Source organism: Aulostomus chinensis, chromosome 18 (genome assembly GCF_037954235.1).
Source record: "Aulostomus chinensis isolate RoL2024-O1b breed Wild chromosome 18, RoL_Achi_v1.0, whole genome shotgun sequence".
NCBI lineage: Eukaryota > Metazoa > Chordata > Actinopteri > Syngnathiformes > Aulostomidae > Aulostomus > Aulostomus chinensis.
The window spans coordinates 21,300,327-21,319,877 of record NC_141337.1 but is presented as its reverse complement, the minus strand read 5'-3'; the positions used below and the strand labels follow the sequence as shown (position 1 = coordinate 21,319,877).

Below are 19,551 nucleotides of genomic sequence, written 5' to 3'. Positions count from 1 at the left end.
TGGGTTGAAATGCCGTTAGCTGTGAGCGTTTCTTTGCAACAAGAGGAGGCAGAGTAAGTCCTCTCTTTTCGCCCCCCCCCCAACAACAGGAGGCCCCCACTGATGGTGAAGGTCTACCAATTTTATGGTTTATTCCTAAAAAAAGTAGTGAGCTTCACAAAGGAGTTGTGTTCTCCTACCTCATCAGTAGTCCATCCTTTGGAACGGTGATGGGCCTGTGTGCTGCATGAAGGGGGGGGGGGCATCTCACCTGTCAGTCACCAGGACTCAGCTGGTTAAAACTGCATGGCAGGCTTGGACAGCAAGATGGGGGACGTCAAGAGGGTCTGATCTTGAGTTCCATCTAAACCACAGCTGCTCCTCTCATACCGACATGTTTTATTGTGGTGCACAACGTGTGTCGTCAGAGATCAGTTGGTAGTGGCGGAACACACAGAGCTGTGTGTGTGTGTGTGTGTGTGTGTGTTACAGAACGTCTGCAACAGACTTGAGCCGGCCCCTCTTTTGTGATAAAGGTGAGCCAGCAAACGTGCACATCTGTGTGTGCTACTTGCTTAAAAGGCAGCTAGCGGGCCTACCCTTTTGTCACACTAAATCCACACTTGAACCATCGGGGGACACAAATAGTCTCCTGCACGCCAGCAACGTTTCCCACACATGTCCTCTCCAGCCAGTGTCCTTCTGTCACCATGAGGAAGTGAATTAGTGACCCGTCAAGTGACCTCTGTCTGTCTCTCGTCCCTCCGTCTACAGACCAACCATCTTCTTGGTTGCAGCCTCTGAGAACAAAGTAGCTCCAGTCAGCCTGAGAGTCCCTTCCATTTTCTCAAAATGGAGACTCTCGCCTCTCCAAAATGGAGGCCCGCTGCATGAGCTGCAGGCGGGGTCAGAGTGGAGAACAGAGCCTGAACTTTGACCCATACTAAAGCCCCCCCCCCCCCCCCATGCACACTTCTGCCCTAAATGAATTCCAGAACTGAGGCCCCGCTCTCTCTCCTGCATGTCACCCAGCCTGTGTTACACTCCGACTTCCCTCATGCCGCCTTTCCTGTTGCGGTGATCGTTGCAGGGGAACCTCTAACATCCACTCGAACCTTGGTGTGTGTCTTTGTTCCACTGCAGATAAACAGCGTTGATATTTCTCCCAGACGCCAGTAAGACCTCTGATCCCCTGTCCCGGGTCTCAGCATCAAGAAGAGATTTGTTGTGTAATTATATCAGAACATTTCATTGAAAATGACCCTTTCAAAAAAGTAGACTTTCTTTGTCAGCAAGGGCACATGACGTAAGTTAAGTGAAGGTTAGCTGATGCTTTGTTATACAACAATAGTAAGAAAAAAATGACTTGTCATAATCAGGTTATTCATTAATTAATGTTTCTTGTGACCTTCAATAGAAGGTGGAGACCACATTTCCTTATGAGGACTTCAAGCTAACTGCTTACTCTGCTCTGACCCTGCGGCACAAACATGAGTAGTTAAACAACAGTTACCGTTACCTGCTGGTTAGCTAAGTATTCATTAAACCTTACTGATGTGCCCTGAATATGAAAGCGATCAACTGACATCTTCAGTCCTTCTTCTGTTACCTGGGATTGATAGAGAGAAAGTGATGTGGTGAAATTAAGTTAAAGAAAGTGTAACGAAATTAATTTCTTTCTTCCTCAACGCGCGCGCACACACACACACACACACACACACACACACACACACACACACACACACACTGGTTGGGCAGTCACCTCTGCTTATGGGGGCATTAGAACCTGGTGAATGGTGTGAATGGACAGGATTCACCCTGAAGGAGGATTTAATGGGCCACTGGATTTGCATGGAGCAGTGAAATGACCTTTCCCCTATTAATCTTGACCAATCAGATCTCTCTCTCTGTCTCTCTGTCTGTCTCTCTCTCGTCCACCATGGTTTGAGAGCATTGCTTCGTGTGTGTCAGTTGTGTGTTTAGGGTCAGTGTTTGGTGGCCATGCTCCAGCTGAATGAGGCACGCTGCTGTTAAAGCCCCCTTGGGCAAGGCAGGTCTCAGGCTCCCGGTGAAGCCCTGGTCACACCCGTGCAGGCTCCACTGTCCTTTGTCATGCAACACAATTTTTTTTTCGAGCAGGTCAAGTGTGGGATGTTGAAAACTTTGGTATACAAATTTTAAAATAAAGGAATCGAAGTAAATAAATTTCAGGGTATTTTTTTTCTGTCTAAATGGCAGAAAAAAAATACCCTGAAATTTAAATAATTTTGCTGAAATGTTGTTCTGTCATTTTTGAGTTTAGAAGTCCAAGAGCACTCACTCATCACATTCATTCACCTTAGGATCTGCAGTTTACCGAACACGAACCACACTGAAAATAATCTATTTGTGAGGCCTCCTACTTTCTGATGATGGTGGCGGCGCCGCACGCTCACGTGTGACCGCAGCCCTCCGCTCCTCTCAGCAGCTCTTCCTTTGTTCATCCTTCCAGACACTAAATAGAACTTCTGCTGAGCGTGAGGAGCAGCACAAGGCCGCGGCTACCGCTGCTCGTGGAGGTTTGAAGAATATAAATATTCAGGATGCAAGTTGAAACATGTTCTTCATAGTTCTTGCTCATGGAGTTCAAGACCTGCAAGGAGATGATTTCTGCTGTTTTGGTCCCAGCTTTTTCTGAAACATGGTTCCTTTTCCCAGAGTCTGAAGATGAGTCTCAGTTTCATATTCAAATGACCTTTTGTTTTTGTTTGCTGTTGCTTTCACTGGCCTGAGTATTAAGAGGCTCAAAAGATTCTCAAGTTTTGGTTATCTACATAAATCAGGCTCACACACACACACACATATATAATGTATATATGTACATATATAAGTTCATATATACATATACAGTATATATATATATGCATGAGCCTACATGTGTCTATACATACATACACACATATTTATATATACATATACTTGTATTTATATTTATATTTTATCAGTGAATCTGCATGTTTGTGGTGTAAAAATGTGTAACGTGTCATGTGTTAGTATTCCAAATACTGAGACTACGTTTACTGAAGGAAACAGGTATTTTTTAAGATGCAAAAATAGAAAAGTATTTTTACAATTTTCATTTCCAAAGGGAGAGGAGAAAATCAGCACATGGCAACAAAGGGAGTGGCAGTGCCCGAGCAGTTATTATTTTCCAACAGCCTTTTGTGCCATCACTCATGGGTTTGTTTTTTTCCCCTTTTCTTCTTTACAACTTTTACTCTGATAACCATTCAGCTGTCAGACCTCACCGACCAATGGGGAGAGAGAGGGAGGGAGGGGCCTCTGTGTGTGGTTGGGTCTCGATTCCCTCATTAAAACAGAATATTTTCGGTCCCAGTTCTTTTTCGCCGTCGTGTGTTTGGGGATGATCACACCCCGGAGTGAAGGCTCTGCTTAGGTAGCCAGCATGGGAGGTCTCCTCCAGCGCTGGTGCCTCCTCCTCCTCCCTTGCACATCCCTTTCCTTTTCTCTCCTCCACCTCCTCAACCCTGAACCCACCCTTTCCTCCCACTCATTTTCGTTACTGTCTATTTAAAGCTCTCCTGCGGCGCTCCTTCCAGTACAGCTCTCTCTCCAGCAGCCACGGCCGCTGTGATGGATGCGGCCACTCCACATCCTATGGAAATATGCTAATTACATTCAAAAGAAAACATACACCAAGTCTCCCTTTTCATTTCACTGGATTAATGTGTGCCTTAATAATCCTGCTGGTGCAGTTGTGGCGTTAAGTTGCGATCGCTCCAGGTTCTGATAAACGGGTCGGACCTGTATCGCCCCGGTAGAATCTGCTGGACGCTCCTGCATCCCACAGCTGACCTTTCATTACCTGACCACAAAGCCCTCCACCTTGCACACATGTTCATTCATGCAGCTCATAATCTATCTAATTCATCTGCTCCCGCTGACGTGTCCAGGCCAGCCGCTCTCGGTGGGAGGGTGGCAGGACAGGTAGGTGGGGTCAGATGATTGGAATGTGGCTTGTAACCAGGTCCGTATAAATGTTGGATAATGGCGTCTGGTTGCTTCTACCCACTTGCTCCTCACCATTATCAATAAAAAATGTATCTGTGATTTTATGCTGGTTGGATAGCGCTCATGAAATATTAAGCCCCTGCACCTCGGTGCTCCTCGGCCCTGCCTCCAGTGTTGGCTTGCTGCTGTGAAAGCTGAGCGGCTTTGCTGCAGGCCGTCTGTAATTGAAGCAGGTGTGTGTGCTTGAACAGGACAGCACTCCTGTGTGTTACTAAACAGTAGTTGGAGACCAAACCATTAAAAGTATCCTGGAATTTTTTCGCGGGAAATATAATTGTTGTTCAAAGGATCAGTGGGTGCAGGAACGAGTCCTCAGACCTGGAAATAAGAGGAGTTGTTAACTTTGGGTTCCCTCATCTCAAAGTCACCAGGGTTTTTATACGGGTTTGTGGTTAAAGGCAGGAAGTGGGTCTGTTTCAATATTTTTTAAAGTTTTCTTTTATGGCAGAAATTCATCAGTGTCTAAAATGGTGGTTGGTGTCATGCGGCTGAACGTGCATCGGTTGTTGAGGGCCAGCGTGTTGGCGTGAAGACTGAGGCTGAAGAGGCTCTCCAGCAGTCTCAGGGATGAGTTGCATAATGGCTGCAGGTCACATGGTCACATGTGTAGATAACATTTTTGGCGATGCAGATTTTTTTTGCCAGCTGCTCGCTGCTGACGTCACGGCTGAATGATTCACGCGCTTTAACTTGAGCCGGTGGCTGAAAGAGAACGGGCCAGTTAGACCAGAGCGCTGCTCTTTCTCTGTTGACTGAGTCTGCGATGCTCGTTTGTTAAGTCTGGTGCAGGCAGGACGCCATGTTTGATTGTACTGAGTTTTGGTGAGGTTACGCGAGACCCTGGCAGATGTCAACCTGTTGTGGACATAGAGGGCTTTTTGGGAGCTGGGTACCGAACAGCTGGAACAGTTCGTGCACTTTGCACTCTTGTGTGGCGGCTGCAGCGGCGTCAGCTGTGGTTTGGTCCGTCTGTGTGTCTAGGCTCCTGTGGAGAAGAACTGTTCACCGATGACGCCCAAGTATTCATTGAAGTCTTTTTTTTGTGGTCCTTTCCATATTTTATATATGACCGTTACAGTTATGGATTCTTTAAATCAGCATTTAGAGCAGAATTATAGGTTATTGGCCTTGGCGTCTTCTTTTTCTGTCAGGTGTGTTTCATTCCAAGGAATGTGTTTTTATTCTTCTAATACAATTCTGTGTAAACACACGTAACCAGTAGAACAAGACAAATACAGAGAAAGTAGATATCCACCATGGTTTCCACACCGACAACACCACTTTTTCCTACTTACACAAAGGACTTGTATTTTTACTCGGTATAACATGTAGAAATACCCAACACCTGCCATCTGGGTTGCGTACACTCGGCTCGTGAGGAGCTGTCAGTCAAACCCGTCAAATATGCCTTTTTATTTGGCACTGAAAATTCCCACCGGGAGCAGTGAGATACTGCCAAGACACACATTATCCCTGGTTCCCATAATCATATTTGATCTAAAAAATTGGACGGCATGCGAATGGCATGAAGACTGTGTGTGTGTGTGTGTGTGTGTGTTTTATTGTATGAATGTGTGTCTCTGTGTGCTGCTCTACCAGTCTGCTTGGAACACTTTTCATTGACTTTGCAGTTTGTAATCTGTTTCCGTCGGACTCTCGAATAAACCCCCCCCCCCCCCACACACACACATTCACAAGTGGCATAGATGTTTATAGGAAAGCTAGTAAACCACAGCTAGCAGTTACCAGTGCTTTGTTGCGTGTTCACTGGATTAATAAGTCTTGACCAGAGACTCAGGAGTACTGTCACTGACATTTGTAGTACAACGGTACGTCCTAGTAACAGTACATAGTTCGCTACTCTCTCTCTCTTCATGCTGAAACCAAAAGCACACCTGAAGCCTGTTTTTATCATCACCTGTAACATTCAAATCACAGGTGATATTACGCCTGAGTTGGTTGGCAGGAAATCCCACGTTTGTGTTTGTGAAATTTGGTTCCACGCGATACATGAATAGAACTCAAAGAGGAGAGCTTTACTAGAGTCATAAATAAACTCTGATCATGTTTTTAGTGGCATCATTCATGTTCACTCTTTATTGGCCCTTTTAGTGCATCTCTTTGTGGGAATTTCTAAGTATCCTTAAATTAAATGGTTTATTCAATGTTCAACCACAAACGAGCCAAGATTGTTGGTAGCTGTTTTAATTATCGGTGGAGGCTGAAGCTCATGTGGTGCTGGGCTCTGGCTTCACCCAGCAGCAGCAGCACCCAGCAGCAGCAGCGCCCAGCAGCACCAGCGCCCTCCCACGAAAACGGAGGAACATTCAGGATCTCATTGCTTGGGTGTCACTGGGTGCGGTCAGTCTGCCACTCGTCTTTTCTTCCACTGTGGCAGAGGGAAATAAATTCGTGAGCCGTGTCTGACAGCAGGTCATCAGGAGGAGGAGTCAGAACGTGAGCATCATGTCAGAAAAAGTCTAATTCTTGTGTTCATCTGTTTACAACTGGACTTAAACAGCACATGGGACCTCATTAGACAGAAATCCTACTTTCCAAAGCCAGACATACCTGGATAACATGCTTGGAATGACCCCTGCGTGTGCGTACATTGGTACCTCCCGACCCATTCAGCTGTTACCCGCCATCAAGCAGCAGATAGAAGGTAAAGTTGTCCTCCCCTTCTGTCCAGAAATGTTTTGTCCACCACGGTTATCCCCCTTTGACTGTGCGCTGTTGGGGTTCGGGGTCTGGTACCACCTAAACCTGTAACTACGGAACACGTGCCGACCGCAGCGTGTAGATGGCGGAGGTGTTCAACCCCCCGCAGGTACGGCAGCATGATTCGAAAAGTACAATTTCTGTGGAACGAAGGTTTTTCCACGTGTGGATGGTTGGCTTCTCGGGGAGGCGTGTTTGTAATCATGACCAACAGGACGTCCCTTCAGTGTCTGTAGAGTCTGAGGTGAGATGACCTTACATTTGTCACTTTTTATTGGATCTTTTCTTCACTGGCGTCGTTAGGTCTTGTCTTTCTGGTTGTGGCAACAGGAACCTCAGCTGCCTGTGGGTGTGGCGACGCCCCCTGACTTCAGACAGCTGCGTGTGCGTCTCATGTTTGCAGGACTCTTGTTCTGGATGGATTCCATCTCCTTTTTCTCCCTACTTTCACTATCTGCTTCATCGGCTTCACAGTCAACAATGTTTGTGCGCTCAAAAAAAAGAATTGTCTAATTCCTGTCCCTATCCTGGTGTTGTCCCCGTGTCCTCTTCTTTCTCCTCCCCCTCCTCTCCTCTGTGCCGTCACGCTCTTCTCTGTGTGTTTTCATATTTACATTTCACTTTGTTGTTTTGTTTTTTTGGGTCATGAAAGTGTGAGGCAACACCCTCCCACACAGACACACACCTGGGTCCTGGGGCTCCCCTTGCCTGGGCTGAAAGGGCTGACCCTTAACCTCTGACCCTCTTTCTCATCTCCTCACCTCCTTGAGGACCACACTCTTTCCATTCTCTCATTTCTTTCCTTTCTTCACCAGGTCTTTGTTCCTCTGCTGGCTGGAGCTTAGCGTGGATTTAATGCCTTCACAGCTGAGGGAACATCAACAACTCAACAACGTTGCTCTTTCTTCTTTGCATATCAACAATTGCTTTTTATAACGGCATGATGAGACACTTTGGCTGAAATGAGATTTATGTCTGATTCTTCCAAACTCAGTTGTCACATCATCCAGTAAACAGCACGACATGGGGCTCCGTGTGAAAACAGCCTTGTTAATCTGAGTGATCAGGGATTTGCTGCTGTTTTTTGTTTTGTTTTTGCTTTTTGTGTTTGAATCAACGCCAAAGTTTCATGTCCAACGAGTCTTCTAAATTATAAATTCTAATTCAATCATTCTAAATTACTCTGTATTTTAATGTCACGTCTTTATGGGATGTCTGACTGCTGAGGGCCCGGCGGTCTTTGACCAGTTGAGTGAACAAGTGGGTAAGCAAATGTTGCTGGTTACTTTGTTATCCGTCCGCCTGCCCATCCATCTTCTTTGCCCGCCTATTCCTAACCCGTTGCCATGGTTTCAACCAATGGAGTTGCAGGCGGTGACAGGAGGGGTCAAATAAGTTCACTGATGGTGGCTTCATGGGGGTTGGGACGTGAGGGTGTGGGGTGGGCAGGGCTGGTGTGAGGAATGGCACCGATAAATATAAATGGGGAATTCATGTGTTGATAAGGTGTGTGTGTGTGTGTGTGTGAGTGAGTGTGAGGGTGTGTATGTGGGGGGTCATAAAGGTTTTGGTGTGGACGGGGGAAACGTGGAGGTCTGCATCAGGGGCCTGTAATGTGTCTTTAGAGGCTTGGGGGCGGAGTCAGTGACGGCCTGAGCATTGATCGAGGATCAAAGGACCCTCTTTTTTGGTTGGGATGGGGGATGTCAGGTATTTTGGATGCACAAAGGACTATTCATCTGTGCTGGAGCCTCCTGGGGGTTTGGGTGGGGCCTAGTATAAGATGGGAGGGGGGGGGGCTGGTTGTTGTTGATGTGCTGGGACTGTTGACGCTCAGTTGGGTGGGTTCCATGGTAAAGAGCCATAAAGATGGAACGTCTGTCGCTCCGGTTCGTTATTTGAGGGGCGTTGTTGTCCAGAGCGACTCCCAGCGAGGCTCACAGCTGAGCTGCTCACAACTGGAGACGAGCAGCTTCACGCGTCAGCCCAGAAATTCCAGTCAGGTTGTGTTTCGCATGTATTGACCAGTCCGAGGGTGGGAATCAGGAACCAGAATGGAAAGAGAATCACCATCTTGAGCTGTGACGACTGACCTCCAAGCTCATCAGTTCCTTTTATCAATGCTGCTGTTTTTTTCTGACACCAGGACGGCGGTGTCGTGTGTCCACGCCGTAGAGAGGGACGAGTTTGGCAGCAGTGCTGTTTGTTAGAACGCGGGCAGACCTCGGATACATTTTTATTCCACACGAAACATTCAGAAACCTGTGTCGCGTCCTCGCTGAAGGAATCGGAAAAGACTTCAGACGCTAAGCAGAGTCGAGAACGTCCTCAGCATTGTTTGTACTTGACAGGCATTATTTGGAAGTGTATGTAATAAATGTTATGAGTCAGGGGTTTCACAGACAACTGGTCTGGAGGGAAACAACGCAGCTGACTTCAGTTCCGCCCTCTGTCCTTCTGATAAACAGAATTATTAACAAAATATAATTCTTCCTTTACCATGTAAACAGCTTAGTGGGAGTATAAGAAATCAGAGTAGTAGTGGAGTGTGTGCTGAATGAATCATTCAGTCTAAGATGTATTTTTCTTTGACATGAAGTGTACAAGTACACATTTGAATCCACTTCTAGTACTGCTGCAGCACGCGCCCAGACCTCTAGCTCCTCCCCAAGGCCTTTTGTTTTGTGTTTGTTGTTTTGGGGTATGGCAGTGCTGTCCTCACTGGTTCTCACATGTTAAGAAAGAACTGGACGGACAGTGAAAGTCTGTACTTGTGTTGAGAAACCAGTTCATCTGGAGTGTATCTGCGATTTTCCGGGATGTCTGGGAGTTGTCCTGTGACTGGTTAAGGGTGAGCTCGGGCTGGACAGTAGCCTCAAGCTGCTGTTTAGGGTTTCCTCTCAGAATTAATGAGCCGATAAAGATGATGCATCAGGAGTCCGAGTGAGGGTGCAGTTAGAACGAAACTCTAAAAAGACAAATATGCTCTTATATGATTATAATGCTTTTTACAAGAATGGAAACAACAGACACTGACACCAGTGAGAAGTGGAGCGGCTCCAGATGCTGGTGCTGAGTGTCCGGCGTCAGACATGAGGCTCGTGTGTGAGGAGGGTCAGGACACTGTTCTGATTTAGTGTTGGTAACAAGGGAAGTTACTTCAAACACACTCGCTCCCTCTTGCTGCTTGTTTGTCTCTCAAGACACGTTCTGACCCCATTTAGTGTCCTCGTCTCCTTTCACTCTCCCTCAACCACCAGCCTCACACTGGCGCAGTCTGCTCAACTCCTATAGACAGACACACTCTTTCCGTTTGCATTTTATTCTTAAAATCTTTTCCTCTTTCTCCCCACAGGACCAGGAAACTGCAGATCAGAAACATTCCACCTCACCTACAGTGGGAGGTGAGCTCTTCTTCTACTATTATATTTCCTGCAACGATCATGAACACATTTCTTGCAATGACCCTTCTCCTCCTCAGGTATTCATTTTTTTGCTGCCTCACGGGAGTAGATTACTGCCGAGGGAAATCCAGATTTGCACATTTCCGTCACACAGGCTGCATGTGATCTTTAAGATCATAAATATCTACACTGCAACACAATTCCACAGTGTCGAAGTAACTTGGAAATCATCTCATCAGGCTTGAGGTTTTGCCGTTGCTTTACCAAGCAGGTTCCTCTGAGGAGATGGCGCTCCAGCGAGCGTGCTGGTCCAGAACCAGCCGGGAGGTCGCTGCCGCTTTGAGACTGTAGCGCAGAACCCACTTTTTTACAAGTGAAAGAATGTGTTTTCTACCAACTTCAGCTTTTATACATTTTGTTGTATATTTTTGTTGGATCTGACAGTTGGCTCATCCCACCGCCTGCCGTGGGTGTTGGGGAGAGTAAATTTAATAGTGTAGTTCTGTGAAACAAACCATGTGATACATCAGGTTAATAAATTGTTAGGGTGAATGCAAGATTAAAAACAAAAAAACACCAGTGGAAAATTTGAGTCCTCTAATTAATATCCAAGCTTTTTCTTTTAAGATTTTTTTTTCCAATAGAATTAATTAAAAAAAAGCGTACTTGCCGAAATGCCTGGGTAAGAATTTGCTGTGGTTTAACTAACAATAGAATTTGATTATTTTATTTTCTATATGATTATTTAAAATGATTTAAAAAAAGAAGGTGGTGACAGGTTTATGTATTTCAATAAATGAGCATTAGCAATCGAACCTTCTCAGTTTTAGGTGACGTTTCTCTGCCATGCCAGATTAAAGTGTTTCCCTGAACTTACTGGCACTGCGTTGTGACAGAGAACAGAGTGACCAGGAGCTCCACGCACAGACTCACCGTCTCCATCGCTCCGACAATTCCCCCCCCAGATGTCTTCATGCCAGATGTTTTATTAAGCTGCTGTTTAAGGGTTACCCTCCAATGTGCCATGGACGACTCGTCTCCAAATGAAGAATCTGCTTGTGTTTGGCGCTGGGCTGGTGTCAATAGTGGCTAGCATGCTAACTCTCCCCTCTGAGTGTGAGCTGTGCTCCGGCTGCAGGAGTGATGTAAGTTATGCACCTGCAGATATGGAGAGACGCAGCACGTCGGTGATATTTACTACGAGTCACTGGAGGACAAGAACAGGAAGGCCGTCTTGTGTGCTGGCGGAGGGAGATGAATGCATTACCTCCATGTAGTCCGTTTAGTCCTGGGAAAAAAAACGACATGGCTTACACTTCATAATTTTGGTGAGACATGAGACAAAAAGACTAACATTTTCATAAATACAAAATAAACCCCAACAACAGTGTCCCCTATCACTGTGTGGTATTACTCTCTATACAAGAAGCCAAATGAAACCCGTAGAACTTTTTGTTCTCAATCTCTTCTTGAACGCACACGACTTCAAACCAGCGCAGACCAAACAGGTCCGGTGTGCGTGGACGGGAGCAGATGGCGTTAAAACTCAATCATGGTCTTGCCACCAATCTGCACTTTCATGTAAAGGAAGAGTGGCGGCAGTGCAGGCATGGCTGCTGAAGACCTGAGATGTGCAGGAGAGCAGGCGAAGCAAAGACGTGAGAGGCCTGACACTCAGGCTCCTGAAGGGTGGTGTCCCTCCACACTCCAATGCATTCAACAGCTCAGGTTGATTAGTCACTGCTGCTCCGCCCTGAGAAACCACCCATTTGTTCCAAATAGGGTTTAAAAAAAACCAAGCTTGTTTAAAATGGTCACCATGGTGTTGTTGCTTGATATCAGGAGTGAAAAAGCGGGGATCAAATTTGCTTCTGTTCATCAAGTCAGGAAGGCCGTCTCAGAAGCGCTGCGACCTGTTTCCATGGCTCCTCCTCCGGAGCCCTGGTTGGACTGGCTGAAGCGCTTCTGCGTTCCCACTGGCTCCTCGATATGAATCTGTGGATTCATCAAACACGGCTGAGTGGAGGAGACGGGAATCGATAGGTGCAAGTGTGGTGTTTATTTTCTGTGTGTGCAACTGTACTGTTCTTGTGTTTGCGAGGGCGTGGTACGCTGCTTGGCTTCTTTGGCAAGCAAATGGCTGTGGGATTGTGTGTGTGTGTGATTTGAATTAGTGCCAGCTTCCGTCTCCGCACAGCGCCGCCTCCATCCTGCGGTCTGCCTCCACACGGGGGCGACAGCTCTCTGCTGAACTGCATGAAACGAGTCATTTACGTTCCTCTGTCACCATGAGAGGGTCACCCAATCCCAGACAGGCGTGGCGACGCAGCAGAGGGAGATGAGAAGATCCCTCACATGAACTCACCCCTCTTCTCTCTCCTGCTCTGCCAGGTGCTGGATGGTCTGTTGGCCCAGTGTGGAACCGTTGAGAACTGTGAACAAGGTACCGGCGTCACTCACGGACCTGAAGGTCTCCTTCCTGTTGCTGTGAAAATTCCAATAGAACTTAGAGAACCTTCAGAAAGTGCACAAGTCCAGATGCAGAATATAAACATTTTCATCCTGATTGCCTCTTGGAGTTAATCACGTGCTCCTTCTAACATAACCTTGTAATCTTTCCTCTTCATTTCAACAAAATCCGTTTGGCTGGTGTTGGCCTCTTTGGTGGAGGTAGAAGTGAAAGGAAGCTGAGGCTGAAGCTCTCCAGAAACGGTTGCTTACCTTCTCAAAACCGCCAGTCGATCGGTTCGGCCGTGACGGGGCTGTGGTTGCTGCAGGTGTCTAAATGTAAACGAATCAACTCAACAATGCCCTCAGTGACTCCTGCTCTCACAGAGGGAAGTTCCTGCCTGCCGGGGTGTCGGAGCACATTTATGTTCGCTAGTTCTCTCCTTTGATTGGTGTTTTGAACAAATTATTAATCACAGATAATTATTTGTCTTGTCGGTGTGGATGTGGCTCATTTTTTTCTCTATGATTTCACGCTATTTTATACATTCCTCCGGTGGCTACATCCTCCACTTCATCATATTCTTATTGTTAATGAGCAGAAAAGTTTTGTAAATTTACATCAAGTTGAGTAGATCTCTGCAACCCCCCACGTCCACACGGAGGCGTCCTCTGGGTTCACACCGAGAGGCAAATTCTGTTTCCAGACGGACGTCAGCGTTTTCATCTTTTTTTGGGGGGGGGCAATCAGACACATTTATTTGATTTAATTAGATTTATTTGAAACAAAAAAAAAAGCGTTGGTAGGGCAGGTTTTTATGGATTCACACAGTATAAACAGTAAGTATTTGCTAGTCATCGTTTCTGAACAAAGGTGGTCATGTGACCACGTCTATTTATTTCAAGACTGTTGTCGTCAGTCGCTGTGAGTTTAACACCTTTAAACTTTGAGTTGAAACGTATTTTTCTTCAAGTAGGGCTGAAAGGTTAAATGGGTGGCAGAATGCAGCGTAGCCAACTGTTCCTCTCAAATTCCTCAAAGGTGCCGTATTTTTTGAAGATCTGACGGGGGTAAAAATATCATTTTGATTCAAATATATCATTATTATTATTATGATATAATACAGCTATGGTTTCAGTGTTTATGTGCATGTATGTAGAGCCTGTGACACGGGACGTATTCCTGGTTGGAAAGGGTTGCCTGCTCCTCAGGAGCGGAGAACGCCAGCAGGTGACTGCGTTTGTCAGCGGTGTAATTAAAGACTGCTCAGTACCTCTGAGTGACAGCTGCCACTTTCCGTGACGGTTGCTCGTTGCAGGGTTAACACCCAGACCGAACTGAGCGAGGGAGCAGCAGAGGAGCGGAGTCAACACGAGTCCCGCTCATGGTCTCGCCTCGCGTCCATTCAACCTGTGGTTAAACGAGCTGAAGGCTAATGAGGCAGAATCGAAAGCATCGAGGACCCTGCAGGTCTGCTGCATTGATAGGCAGCAGAAGCTCAAACGTTTTCTCATGGCACAAACAGCGAGCACAAGCATTCCTCCTCCAATGAGCGGAAGCACCAGAGCACAAGCTGGACGGGCGGCCATCTGCCTCCACCGGTTTGGTGAAGAGGGGGCGTATCTGGCTATGGCACCCTCAAGCAGCATCTCTGTGAGAGGAGAGGGCACAAAGACTCAAGGTAGTAACATATATGTATGGAATATGATGAGTCCAGAAGGAAAGAGAAGCCCAGTGCATCATGGGAAATCCCCCAGCAGCGTAGGCCTTTAGTGGCATAACAAGGGGGCGGGGCTAGCCTGAACCAGGCAAAAATTGAAGTTTGCTCTCAGATGTATAGAAGGAGCTGCCGGAGCCCAGGAGGCTGTAGGGGGTCTTCCAGTTGTATCTCGCCTTTACTTAACCAGAGGGGTCGGTTAAGAACAGCTGTCACTAGTAATGAGGACGGGCAGCAAAAGACAACCAGAAGGAAACATTCATCTAAACAAGGAAGCCAATCTAGTCCATGATTAAAACAACGTAAAATGTACAGAATATTAAACAACAATAATCCCAGCAAAACCAGTTCAGAGGCGGGTGCAGAGTTCACGTTCAACTGGCTACTAAAGGTGCGAAACTGGCTGACGAGGAGCAGCAAACTGGAAGGAGCGAGGCCCAAAGGAGGAGCTTGTGCCTGACACCTCTGGAGTTTGAGCTGTGGAGATCTCTCGATCCACTCACCACCAGCGGCATCTCGGTTTGGCGCTGCCGCCATTTGTGTTCAGCCCCAAGTTGGTCAAAGTGACATTTTCAGGTCTCAACTTCCTTCCATTTCTCAGCGACCACCAGGCATTTAGTGAAACAGACCAAATCCAACTGTAGAGCGCGAGGAGGCCACGAGGACATCTCCCTGTCTCTGTTGTCTTTTAGTTTGACTTGTCTTTTAGTTTGACTTGTCAAGTATCAAAGAAAGCCTCACAGTAACTAAATATTCAGCTGCATCGGACCAGGGTCTCCGCCGCCTCACACTCCGTCTGTCTCTCCTCCTCTCAGTGAACACAGACAGCGAGACTGCAGTGGTGAACGTCACATACGCATCCCGGGAACATGCCAGGCAGTGAGTTTTCATCTTTTATGGACTTTTTCTCTTTTGCTTTTTCTTTCTCTCTAATTTTCTTCTATTAGTTTTGCTTTTCTGCCTCCTTGTGGAGTCACTGTCTCTTTTAGAATCGTGTCAGCGTCCGACCGTCTACGGCAGGGTTTCCAAATGTCTCCCTATTTTCAAGTGAATTAGTTCTGTTCTAAAGAGACAGTATCTGGAGATATTTGGGTTCCCTTTCATCGTTTTGTTGTTGTAAATTCTTGAGTAATTTGAGATTAATTTGTCGATCACCGTTCCTGAAGTAGATTCAGTTGGCAGTGAATGAGCAATGAAGTACCCTTCTATTAAAATAGATTTGTATAAAACAATAAAAGAAAAAAATAGTCCTAAAGTAAGAAACAATTAAAAATAACAAAAAAACAAGTTGATTGCATTTGTAGCAATTAAAAAGCTGTAGTTAAAGGTCAGATGAGTGATGCTGTGTCACGGGTTGTGTTAAATTCTGTTAAATGCCTTAATAATGCTTTGCTTCAAGCAGTCGTGTTTTAACAAGCTTTCAAAGAAGAGCTAAATTCTGCTGCCGAGCCCGGCGCTGTTGACAGCCCTCCTTTCACTGAATACCTGCTGGAGAATGTCTTGTATTGTCATGTTTTTTGACTTTGCGGGCCAGTAAATCTGTCTTAAATTCTCTCAGAAAAAATCCGGTTAATAATTATAATCAAAAAATATAAGAATTTAATCACAGAATCAAATACTGCTACTACATACCTTTTTAGTTATTACTTTTAACAAACGTTCATAAGTAAATGTCGTCATTAAACTGGTTTTACATTTCCCACCCACGGGTGCCATCTAGTGGTCATTTGGTATAACGGCAGATCGTTCAGCTGCGCCCTGACCAGCTGCCATATTTGGTTAATCTCGTGTTGTGCGTGAAGTTGTAAAGACAATTTCCATATTAGCGGGTTGCACTTTTATTCAAAAGCGTAATCTTTGTTATTACATGATGTAACCCTGAGTGAAAGCTTGGCCACCACTGTCCATGTGTCCTCATTTTCTACTCAGAAATTCAAATGTACACATTTGTGAAGAAGATGATTTGGACGTTCACAGACAAAGAGTGAGATGCAATTTGGTGAACCTGGTTTATTCTCTTTCACGTCACCGTGATTCTGCTTCGCTCGGTGTGATGACGTTGTCGTAGCTGTGAGCAGGAGCTCGCTGCCAGTGACTGTCACCAGGTGCTGAGAGTCTGTGACCACTCGTGCTGCGTTATTGATCAGGAGTCTGGTCAGAGCGCTGGTGTGATATTTGGTCTGCTGCTCCTCTCAGAGCCATTCAGAAGCTGAATGGATACCAGTTTGAGAACAACGCCCTGCGCGTCTCCTACATCCCTGATGAAACCTCTGAGCTGGAAGGAGGCCACCGGGGGCCTGATAACGGCCGGCGCCCTGGTTACGGCCCCCGTGGCGGCCCTCGTGGTGGGTCCCCGAGCTCCGGGATGCCCCCCAAACCTCAGCACGCTGACATCCCGCTGAGACTGCTGGTACCGACACAGTATGTGGGAGCCATCATTGGCAAAGAGGGCGCCACCATTCGCAACATCACCAAGCAGACGCAGAGCAAGTGAGTGTCCATCATCATCATCATCATCATCAGACATGTCATCATCATGTCAGCAGGAACACACCCTTTTCCTTCACCTACAACATAGTCTTGAGACGGTTTTCAGAATTTGGATAAATGATTTCTATACAATAAAACGGCTCGTTTGACAGCGCAGCTCATCTTGGCCATAAAGCAAGTAAACGTTGCTTCTGCGTGTTCATCTTCCCTCCACGATCTCTACTCAGGCTCATCTGACGGACGTCCAACCCTGCAGACATGCGTGTTGCTGCTGCCAAGCAGATTTAGTTGAGAGTGTTTCTGTCTGCTTCTGAATGTAATTGACATTTGTAATGAGACACAAAGGTAAACTCCTTGTGGAGAGGAAGCACTGGCGGCGCCAGCGACGCTAGCAGGTCGGTGCAGTGGAGGAAACACATCCTGATCCCTCAGTCCCAAAGCTGACGACCATAGATGAGAGTTGGAATGTGAATCCGAAATACTTTATTGATGCGTGCATGGAAAGGTTGGATTATTATTATTATTATCGATCAAGTCAAGTGAAGTCAGGTCAAGTCAGTTTTATTTCTTCAGCCCCAAACCCCAACCAAAGTTCTGTCCTGACTCTGTCCAAGTAGAGCAGGTCCAGCACCTCCCTCCTTCAATGAACCTCCACCCAACAATTCTCCATCAACAAGCACATCCTGCAACAGCAGCCACCAGAACCTTCCTTTACCAGCAGGAAGGTGGAGCAGATCCAGGATCAGTGGGGACGGAGAGAGAGCAGGAGAGCAGGACAGAGACAAAGACAGAGAATGGAGGAAGACAGAGAGACAGTAGGAAAGAGGGACAGAGATAAAGAGAGAGTAGAAAGGAGGAGAGACTGATGGACAGAGACAAAGACAGAGAGACAGAAGGAAAGAGAGGGACAGAGGTAAAGAGAGAGAGAAAGGGAACAGACTGATGGACAGAGACAAAGACAGAGAATGGAGGAGGACAGAGAGACAGAAGGAAAGAGAGGGACAGATATAAAGAGAGAGAGAAAGGAGGAGAGACTGATGGACAGAGACAAAGACAGAGAATGGAGGAAGACAGAGAGACAGAAGGAAAGAGAGGGACAGAGATAAAGAGAGAGAGACAGGAGGAGAGACTGATGGACAGACGAGGACGTGAGCAGGTGGAGCTACGGGTGGCAGCTGGAGCCTCTTCAGGTCTGGAGCCTCCTCCAGCAGCACCAGGATCTGGGATGAGGGGAGAAGAAGAGGAGTTAGTAACACGTATGAGGACAGGAGGAGGAGAGAGAAGCCCAGTGCATCATGGGAGATCCCAGCAGGCTGAGCCTAGAGCAGCAGATCTAAGGGCCAGCCTAAGCAGTCCTGACTATAAGCCTGATCAACAAGGAGGTCTTAAGTCTGCTCTTAAACCTAGAGAGGGGGTCTGGGTCCTGGACTGAAACTGGGAGACGGTTCCACAGGAGTGGAGCCTGATAGCTGAAGGCTCTGGCTCCCGTTCTACTGTTAGAACTCTAGGAACCAGCAGGAACCCTGCATCCTGGGAGTGAAGGGTTCTAGCTGGATCATAGGGGACTAGGAGCTCTGTCAGGGATGAAGGAGCCTGACTGTTGAGGACTTTGTATGTTAGAAGGAGAATTTTGAATTCTATTCTAAATCTGACAGGGAGCCATGCAGAGAAGCAGTCCAGGAGAGACCTGGTCTCTTCTACCAGTTCTAGTCAACACGCGGCAGCAGCGTTCTGGACCAGCTGGAGAGTCTTTAGGGACTTATTAGTCCAGCCTGGGAGGAGGGAGGTGCAGTGATCCAGCCTGGAAGTGACACACATTCATACAACAGGCAGGAGGAAAAGTCAGTTCTTAGTGAATTTTATTAAGTGTCCAAGATCATAACGATGTTACAGTACACATGGAGCAGACTCACAACCAGCAGGTGAACATCTGCTGCATTCTAGACACCATTCCCAGTTAAAAATCATGACCTCTGACCTCAAAGCATTCGAAGTTCATGTGCATGTAAACAAAAAACATGGCTGACCAGCACAGATTGATTTCTTCCTGGTAGGACAGCAAAACACCAGGAAGAGCAGCAGCCCTGACCTTTTTTAATTGAGCAGTTCAGTGTCCATGCGCCTCCACACCAGGAGATGATTTACAAAAGTCAGCAATTGTTGTCCATTTCCTGATATTTCCCTTTCCTCCCTCTTGATGTGTTCCTGAGTAGACGTGTCAGAAATGCCCACGTCAGTGTTCATGTCGAATGTACAGAATGTTTCTCTTCTGAAGCTTAGGAATGGTACAGTCCAACCAGGAGCACAGGAAGTGGAGCTGGCACTCTTAGCCGGAGCAACCTACAAGTTCCTCCTGGCAGAAGTTTCCAGATATCTGACAGTAGAATGAATACAAATACTGATAATGCTGTTTCTGATGTGCACCCTGACACGACCAGTACCACCTGAAGCGATGCTGATCTGTTTCCATCACTGCAGGATCGACGTGCACCGTAAGGAGAATGCAGGCGCTGCTGAGAAGCCGATCAGCATTCACTCCACTCCCGAGGGCTGCTCAGCTGCCTGCCGCATGATCCTGGACATCATGCACCAGGAGGCCAAGGACACCAAGACGTAGGTTTCAAAGAGTATTCCAGCAGGGATCTTTTCATTTCAAGACCAGTGGAAGGACTTTTAGGCAAAAAAAATGGAATGAACACGTTCAAATTTTGTCAGTGGTG

General features: G+C 46.7%; 1 protein-coding gene across 4 annotated transcripts in view; it reads left to right on the top strand.

Annotated features, from left to right (window-relative positions):
• Positions 1-19,551, top strand: part of igf2bp1 (insulin-like growth factor 2 mRNA binding protein 1) — a 59,519-nt gene that overhangs the window by 27,726 nt on the left and 12,242 nt on the right. For 2 of the 4 annotated variants that reach the window (XM_086184890.1, XM_086184888.1), the window contains exons 3-7: positions 10,127-10,175; positions 12,567-12,618; positions 15,157-15,220; positions 16,538-16,831; positions 19,310-19,444. In XM_086184890.1, the coding sequence (XP_086041016.1) occupies positions 10,127-10,175; positions 12,567-12,618; positions 15,157-15,220; positions 16,538-16,831; positions 19,310-19,444 (594 nt within the window). Of the gene's footprint in view, positions 1-10,126; positions 10,176-12,566; positions 12,619-14,009; positions 14,306-15,156; positions 15,221-16,537; positions 16,832-19,309; positions 19,445-19,551 lie in introns of those variants that run through there. The other 2 variants (XM_086184892.1, XM_086184891.1) reach the window with 2 other exon arrangements.